Source organism: Sphaerodactylus townsendi, linkage group LG04, assembly GCF_021028975.2.
Source record: "Sphaerodactylus townsendi isolate TG3544 linkage group LG04, MPM_Stown_v2.3, whole genome shotgun sequence".
Taxonomy (NCBI): domain Eukaryota; kingdom Metazoa; phylum Chordata; class Lepidosauria; order Squamata; family Sphaerodactylidae; genus Sphaerodactylus; species Sphaerodactylus townsendi.
The window spans coordinates 6,140,224-6,148,507 of NC_059428.1; the positions used below are offsets into that span (position 1 = coordinate 6,140,224).

Below are 8,284 nucleotides of genomic sequence, written 5' to 3' on the forward strand. Positions count from 1 at the left end.
AAAAGCGGGGTATAAAAACCAACTCTTCTTCTTTTGAGTCCCAACTTCTTTGAGCCCACCAGGCCTTGGGTCGAAGGGCAGCAGCGGTGTCTGACATGGATGGCCTCTCTTTCCCCTCCCTTTCCCCTTAAATTCCTTTGTCCCTTAGCTAGTTATTGGTTTTTGAGGTGCCATCGTAGGTTGATCGTAATGGGTCTGTTTTAATTGTAATCCCACTGTAGCAAGCCGCCCTGAACCCATCTATGGGGAAGGGCAGCCTATAAATCAAATTATCAATAAATTAAATAAATGAAGCTGGCAAGAAAAGTGGGATATAAATAAACATAGGCAAGTGTGTCAGTATAAACTTCACGTCAGCAGGGCTTACATGTTGAAAGTCTCTTGGAGCCAGCGTGGTGTAGCCGTTAAGAGCAGGCGGATTCTAATCTGGAGAACCGGGTTTGATTCCCCACTCCGCCACCTGAGTGGCAGAGGCTTATCTCGTTAACCAGATGTGTTTCCACACTCCTACATTCCTGCTGGGAGCAGGGAAACAAACCTGGATCCTCAGATTAGAGTCCACCACTTAACCGCTATACCACGCCGGCTCTCAGGGATATCCAGTTAGTGATTTGTCAGCTGATACTATTCCAGACTAACTCTGGCTAGTATTCAGATGGGAGACCTCTAAGGGTCATGGCGTGGAGGGGCTGCCGTTGGTCAGTTGTGACTTTATGGCACCCCCCCTCCAAAATGTGTGGTATGGTGGTTAAGAGGTGGATTCTAATCTGGAGAATCAGGTTTGATTCCCCGCTCCTCCACCTGAGAGGCAGAGGCTTATCTCGTTAACCAGATGTGTTTCCACACTCCTACATTCCTGCTGGGTGACCTTGGGCTAGTCACAGTTCTCTCCTAACTCTCAGTCCCACCTACCTCACAAGGTGTCTGTTGTGGGGAGAGGAAGGGAGAGGAGCTTGTAAGCCACCTTGAGTCTCCTTACAGGAGAGAAAGGTGGGGCATAAATCCAAACCTCCTACCAAGAACTTGCCCGCCCACCCTCATTCCTTCTAAGGGTTAAGGCATGTTCTGTTCTCAGTGGTTGGTTTCAGGGGTTCCCTGCCTGTTGATGTGCCCGTAGCAAAGAGCCCATCAATATTGCCAGGTCTGTAGGCCTCTGTAACTTCTGTTGTGGTTCACCAGATGCCTTTGGTGACCTGCCAGGTTCTAGCAGTGCCCTCCAGCTATGTAAAACAGTAGCGTTATCGTCTTGCCAACTCGAAGCTGATCCACCCAAATTTGCGCAACTTAATGTTTCCTCCTTCCCTTTCCAGCTTGTACTCGAGGGAGGCAGCTTTACACAAGTATCGGCTACAAGGTGAAATCTGGCTGTCTGAGGAGGAATTCCTCTAGAGCAGGGGTCCTCTGCGTGGATCTGCGGTGCCATGGCACCCCCTCGCCTTACAAAGGCGCCCATCAAGCCTTTTTTAGAAAGTGGCCTTCTCAAAAAGAAGGCTTCTGATTGGGCCCTGGAGATGCAGTTGGCCGGGCAGATCAAAATAATGTTTGGGTGGCAGTTGCCAGGAGTGTTGGTTTTATTCTGTCTCCTCTTTCCCAGCGTATGTTTTTAATATCCCCATTTTTAACTACCTTTGGGCCAGTGGTGGCGAACCTTTGGCACTCCAGATGTTCATGGACTACAATTCCCATCAGCCCCTGCCAGCATAGCCAATTGGTAGGGGCTGATGGGAATTGTAGTCCATCTTATCAGGAGTCTCAAAAGTTCCCTTTCCTGGCTTTCCCAGGCACCTCTGAAGCTATTGGCTCGTCCTCCTGTGGCACCCATTGTGTGGTTCAGCCTGCCAGCCTAATTCCACAGGTGTCCACAGGCTCAAAAAGGCTGCTCTTGAAGCTCCGTCGTGGCAGAAAGCTACATGAAATGTAGCTTTTCTCTCTCTCTTTCTCACAATACTAGAACCAGGGGGCATTCATTGAAAATGCTGGGGGGAAGAATTAGGACTAATAAAAGGAAACACTTCTTCACGCAACGTGGGATTGGTGTTTGGAATATGCTGCCACCGGAGGTGGTGACGGCCACTCACCTGGATGGCTTTAAAGAGGGGCTTGGACAGATTGATGGAGGAGAAGTCGATCGATGCAGTGCAGCAGCAGTGGCGTAGTGGCTAAGAGCAGTGGCTAAGGGCAGGTGCACTCTGATCTGGAGGAACCGGGTTTGATTCCCCGCTCTGCCGCTTGAGTTGTGGAGGCTTCTCTGGGGAATTCAGATTAGCCTGTACACTCCCACACACGCCAGCTGGGTGACCTTGGGCTAGTCACAGCTTTGCAGAGCTCTCTCAGCCCCACCCACCTCACAGGGTGTTTGTTGTGAGGGGGGAAGGGCAAGGTGATTGTAAGCCCCTTTGAGTCTCCTACAGGAGAGAAAGGGGGGATATAAATCCAAACTCTTCTTCTTCTTCTTCTTCTATGGCTACCTATCTTGATCTGAGATTGCAAATGCCTTAGCAGACCAGGTGCTCAGGAGCAGCAGCAGCAGAAGGCCATTGCTTTCACATCCTGCACGTGAGCTCCCAAAGGCACCTGGTGGGCCACTGCAAGTAGCACTGGACTTGATGGACTCTGGTCTGATCCAGCAGGCTAGTTCTTATGTTCTTATGTTCTTAAATTAAAAATAGAATCAAATTGGTAATAGAATCATAGAATGGTAACGTTGGTAACGTTGGGTTAGGGTTACCATAGAATGGTAACGTTGGAAGAGACCCCCAAGAGCCATCCAGTCCAACCCCCTGCCATGCAAGAACACACATTCAAAGCACTCCTGACATATGTTCATCCACCCTCCGTTTAAAAGCTTCCAAAGAAGGAGACTCCGCCACCCTCCGAGACAGCATATTCCACTGTTGAACAGCCCTGACTGTCAGGAAGTTTTTCCTGATGCTTAGGTGGAATCTCTTTTCCTTCACCTTGAACCCTTTTCTAGTCTCTGGAGCAGCCGAAAACAAGCTTGCTCCCTCACCAACATGACATCCCTTCAAATATCTCAACATGGCTATCATGTCACCTGGGAGCAGGTGTGCAGCAGTGGTGTAGGAGGTTAAGAGCTCGTGTATCTAATCTGGAGGAACCGGATTTGATTCCCCGCTCTGCCGCCTGAGCTATGGAGGCTTCTCTGGGGAATTCAGATTAGCCTGTGCACTCCCACACACGCCAGCTGGGTGACCTTGGGCTAGTCACAGTTCTTCGGAGCTCTCTCAGCCCCACCCACCTCAGCCCCACCCCCCTTGTTGTGAGGGGGAAGGTCAAGGAGATTGTCAGCCCCTTTGAGTCTCCTGCAGGAGAGAAAGGGGGGATATAAATCCAAACTCCTCTTCTTCTCTTATTCTCTTCACCAAACTAAACATCCCCAGCTCCCTAAGTCTCTCCTCGTAGGGCATGGATTCCAGACTTTTCACCATTTTGGTTGCCTTCTTTTGGACCTGCTCCAGCTTGTCAATAACACAAGGGAAGGAGGCGGGGATTTCATTTGTGTCCTGTTCTGGATTCTAATGAACATTTTTCCCTCTCTGTCTCCCCACCCCGTTCTCCTTGTCCGTAGTTTCTCCTCGGGATTTGGCCCGTCCTTTTAGTGGAGTCGCCCAAGAAGCAGTAATGGAGACCTCTCCATCTTGGCCAGATGACACTTGGATACATCAGGAGGTTGCGCAGTCGTTTTGACATACATGTTCTCTTGGCGCTGTCAAGAACTCTTTTCTTCCCCTCTGTTTCTGGGACGACAGAGAACCGTGCGCAGCCAAGAGCCCATGTGTCAAGGAAACCACAACGGGCGGGAGTCTTTCATCGCGAAGGGTGGAAAAAAAATCGGAGGGCAATATCTCTTGTGTCTTTGTGTGTCTGGAGAAGGTGCGCTCACGCGTGGTGCTGGTCTCAGCCAGTGGGCACCCTTCCTTTTGGAATCAGGTGACTGAGGTTCTCGATTGCTGGCTGGTTGAAAAGAACGTTGTTCCACTGAATCATGGAAAGCGACAGAATCTTGGGAGTGCCAGCCGTCCCATTTTGGTCGATAAGAGAGACTTGGGTTTTCCAAGGGGCGTCTGTCTGTCTGTCTGTTAGTAGCTCTTAACTGTCTTTGTAACTTGGTTCCGCTACGCGCTCGAAGCCGGTCTCAGAGGGCAGCCATCTTGCCCTGCTGTAGACAGCTAGATTCGAATCCAGGACCACCTTAGAAACCAACAGGTTATCGCGGCTACGAGCTTTTGAGAGTCAAAGCTCTGACATCGAACAAAAGGGGTTTTTTTTAACTCTTGAAAGCTCCTACCTTGAATATTTTGTTGGTTTCCGTGACCCTACTCGGACCCAAATCTAGGTGCTCGAAACTGGTATCTTTAGTAATTTGGCACAGATACAGGAGGATCTTGCTAGTCCGTGGTTTTTGTTTTCTGTGGTTTTTGTTTTCTGTTCAGCACGTAGTTTGGTAATTGGAGCCAATTCTTGATCTTTCCGAACCGGACACGTCCATGTAACGTCCCCTGAATTTTTTTAAAAAAAAAGTTTTTGATTTTTAAATTTCGGAAGCTACAGCCGTGTCACTCTGCAGTAGAAGAGCCAGATTCGAATCTAGCAGCACCTTTTAGACACCCACAAGATTCTCCAGCTACGAAGCTTTCGAGGGTCAAAACTTCCTTCAAGGCGCGCTGTGCTGCATCTGCCAAAGGGAGCGTTGACTCTCGAAAACTCGTCCCTTCGAAAATCTGGCTGGTCTCCAAGGTGCTACTGGACTCAAATCTGGTCTGAGAGATTCTTTAAATGCAAGGTGCTCGTCAAGGGTTTGCTGTACAGTTCGGTTCCGTAAGAGAACTGTTACCCTAATCCAGCACTCAGTTTTCCACCTTGGCCCACCAGATGTGTTTGTTCCACCCCAGAAGATCACCGGACTATAACAGGCCCCTGGTGACGATCCTGTTTTGCCACCATGGTGAAGATCTATCGATAGATCCCCTCTAGATCTTATCTAATCCCCTGTTAATACCTCTATTCTCATAGTTCAGCAGGACCAGCGGTTCAAACAGTGACTTGAGAAATGCCAAAAAATCTGTTTTCTTTGGAAGAAGATGAGTCAGGTTCCTTTTGAACAAGAGTTGATCTTTATACCCTGCTTTTCTCAACCGTAAGGAGTCTCAAAGTGGCTTACAAATGCCTTTCCTTCCTCTCCCCACAACAGACGCCTTTGTGAGGCAGGTGGGGCTGAGAGAATTCTGAGAGAACTGTGACTAGCCCAAGGTCACCCAGCAGGCTTCATGCAGAGGAGCAGGGAATCAAACCCAGTTCTTTAGACTGGAGTCCGCCACTCTTAACTTCTATGCTGTGTTTCTTTTGAAGCACAGGTGTCAAACTCGCAGCCCTCCAGATATTATGGACCACAGTTCCCATCATCCCCAGCCAGCACGATGCTGGCAGGGGATGATGGGAACTGTAGCCCATAACATCTGGAGGGCCGCAAGTTTGATACCTATGTTTTAAAGCCTCGCAGAGGATTCCCATTTGATTTCACTATGCTTCAGACTCCCAAGTCTTAAGCCAGCCTTGAACCCGCATATCAAAGGCAAAGACCCCAGATTTGATAGCAGCTGGAGCCACTCTGTATGCATCTCCCACAGAAATGAACCTACATTTGCCATGTTTGGCTTCTGACGCGAGCTGTGGAATCACACCTTCGTCCCGGGCCCTGAACATTTATTCACTCAGAAGTGACTGAGTGCCAACGCTCGCTTTAGTTTTCTTTCAACCAGTCTGACTGATATTTGTCTGCCCTTTTAGAGGAATCTTCTTTAAAGACAGCTGCCCGGTTCTACAGTTCTTAAGTGTGAGGAACAACATGGTAATTATACTTTACAAGTGGGAGGGGGAATCCCTCCCCCCCTTCTTAGCTTGCTCCGCCCTGCTACTTGATTACTTGCATTAAGATCAGGGTTTTACTATTTGGGACTGTTATTTGAACTGTGCTCCGCAAGGACGGCGTGAATTGGCTTCCTCCAAAATCCCTCTTGGTTTCCGTGCGCTGGGTCAAAGTCGGGCCTCGCTAACGTTCCGGGTGTTCTTTCCAGCTACGTTAGATTTTAGTTACTTAAGAGATAATAACTGCCTATATTGCTTCTTGCAATCTCCTGGGGACCTCCCTTCGAAAAAGAACTTCAAATGATGCAGCAAATTGTAGGCATTTGAGGAATGCCATAAGACAAGATAAATAATTTTTATAGATACATCGCTATTTCATCTTCGGTGTTCCTTCCATATAGTCCTGCATGACTACGGAGAGAGCCCTTTGTCTCCTTTGACATCCCCCTGTTTGTTTTTGTACTAGTTGGAAAGAGCCAAAATCCTTTTGCCTGCCCCTATGGGCCTCTCGTGAGCCTTTATCTCGCTTTCGAAATTATGTTTACACGTTCAGGGAGTGAAGTGAGTCATCGGCTCCCCGTCTGCCAAGTGAAGGGCTCTTGACTCGCCTCTCCTTCGTACCGCAATCAGGAACGTTTCTAAAATATGGATAATGTGGTTATCTTTGGTATGCAGAGGAAGGGTTAGGTCAATCGTAGAAGCACTGTCTGTGGTTTCTTGGAATACCAATATTTGACTGGGGGGTTGGGGGGGGGGAGCATCTTGCAGCTCTAGAAGCGGATCTGCATTTTTCCGACTATGACAAGCCTTTTTTTTCCTTACTGCCGGGACACACGCAGCCTCCTGTAAGATTTGTAGGCTCTAGGTTCGTTTGGAAGTATAAAACTTCCCCTCCGTTTCCAGGATTCGCACAGAGAGCCAGGGGCTTTGGGTTTTGCCGCCGCGAGGTAATCTTTGCGGCACCTAAAGCGATTATTGAGATCTGGGGTGCTGTGTGGTTTCTGGGCTGTATGGCCGTGTTCTAGCAGCATTATCTCCCAACACATGCCAGCTGGGTGACCTTTGGGCTAGTCACAGTTCTTTGGGGCTCTCTCGCAGGGTGTTTGTTGTGGGGGGTGGGATAGGAGATTGTAAGCCCCTTTGAGTCTCCTTATAGGAGAGAAAGGGTGGATATAAATCCAAACTCTTCTATTTCTTCTTCTCTCTTCCTATGTTCCCTCCAGCATCTCACCCCTTTTCTCAAAGGTGATGGGGTATCGTAACAGTACCCCTAGGAACTCATCTGAGTCACTGATTTTCCCTCCAGGGGCAGTACAATCTCCTGTCCATCACCCCAACCACACAATTCTGTCGGGTGCAGTGGCAGAGAGTTCCCCAGGCCATCCTGTTCAGGTACAATTTGGAACTCCGTAACCCCTTTTGAATTACCCACAGCGGTATGGAAGGGGGTGTGTGTGAGACTGGAACACGCGGAGAGGATTCCAGAGTGTTGTCTCAGGATAACAGCTCTCAGTGAGTCTTAAATCGTACATCGGTGCCAACTTGTCATGACAGACCCAGCAATAATACTGGTAGCTAGGCCACGCCAGCCGTAGGAACGAAGTACAGAGTATGTGGCTGCAGGGCAGTGGGTCAAAAGCTATTTACATCATCTCAGCAACTTTCTTGGACCTATTAGCCCCAATCTGCAAGATGGTAAAACAATTTAAAAAATGTACCTATGTCGTTAGTCCCCTAGAATTTGAAAGTCCTCTTTGCAGTAGTAACGTATCAGTCGCTTTAAATCTTGATCATCCTTCTAGTGAAGGAGAACCACGCGGGCAGTAACCAATTAAAACTGAAATCCTTCACTCGGACGAAGATGGGTTGCCGGGTCCATCCCCGTTTAATGTTGTCTTCCTCAAGACTCCTTTGCCTATCCAAGACAGAGTACGTCGACAGGTTTTCAACGTTCGAATAAGCGGTCATCACTGCCACTTTGAAATAAATCACGGAAGGTCCGCAGGGACTGCCAGTCTGTGTTGCCCCAGAGAGGCGGCTTGGTGCGTCTCTGTATGAGCTGCTGCTCCTTCGTGTCTTCCTCTGCTCCTTCATGTCTCCCTCTAGTTCAGGGGTCTTCAAACTATGGCCCTCCAGATGTTCACGGACTACAATTCCCATCAGCCCTGTCATTGGGCCATGCTGGCAGAGGCTGATGGAAATTGTAGTCCGTGAACATCTGGAGGGTCGTAGTTTGAAGACCCCTGCTCTAGTTAGATGATTCTCTACCCCCTCTTCACACTGAATGGTCCAAACTGGAAATGGTTGCTGTTGATATGGGGGGTGCCTGTTGTTCACTTGAACAAGTACTTGTTCTTAACCCCCTTCCAGCTCAGAGGCACACTCTGGACAATGACCT

The 8,284-nt window shown here is 48.9% G+C and overlaps 1 protein-coding gene across 1 annotated transcript in view; it reads left to right on the forward strand.

Moving 5' to 3' along the window:
* ACER3 (alkaline ceramidase 3) overlaps positions 1 to 7,746 on the forward strand; it is a 57,494-nt gene extending 49,748 nt beyond the window's left edge. Inside the window, exons 10-11 of the mRNA XM_048493237.1 lie at positions 1,311 to 1,358; positions 3,588 to 7,746. Coding sequence (XP_048349194.1) covers positions 1,311 to 1,358; positions 3,588 to 3,708 — 169 coding nt within the window. The 3' untranslated portion in view covers positions 3,709 to 7,746. The remainder of the gene's footprint in view (positions 1 to 1,310; positions 1,359 to 3,587) is intronic.
* The last annotated feature ends 538 nt before the right edge of the window (positions 7,747 to 8,284 follow it).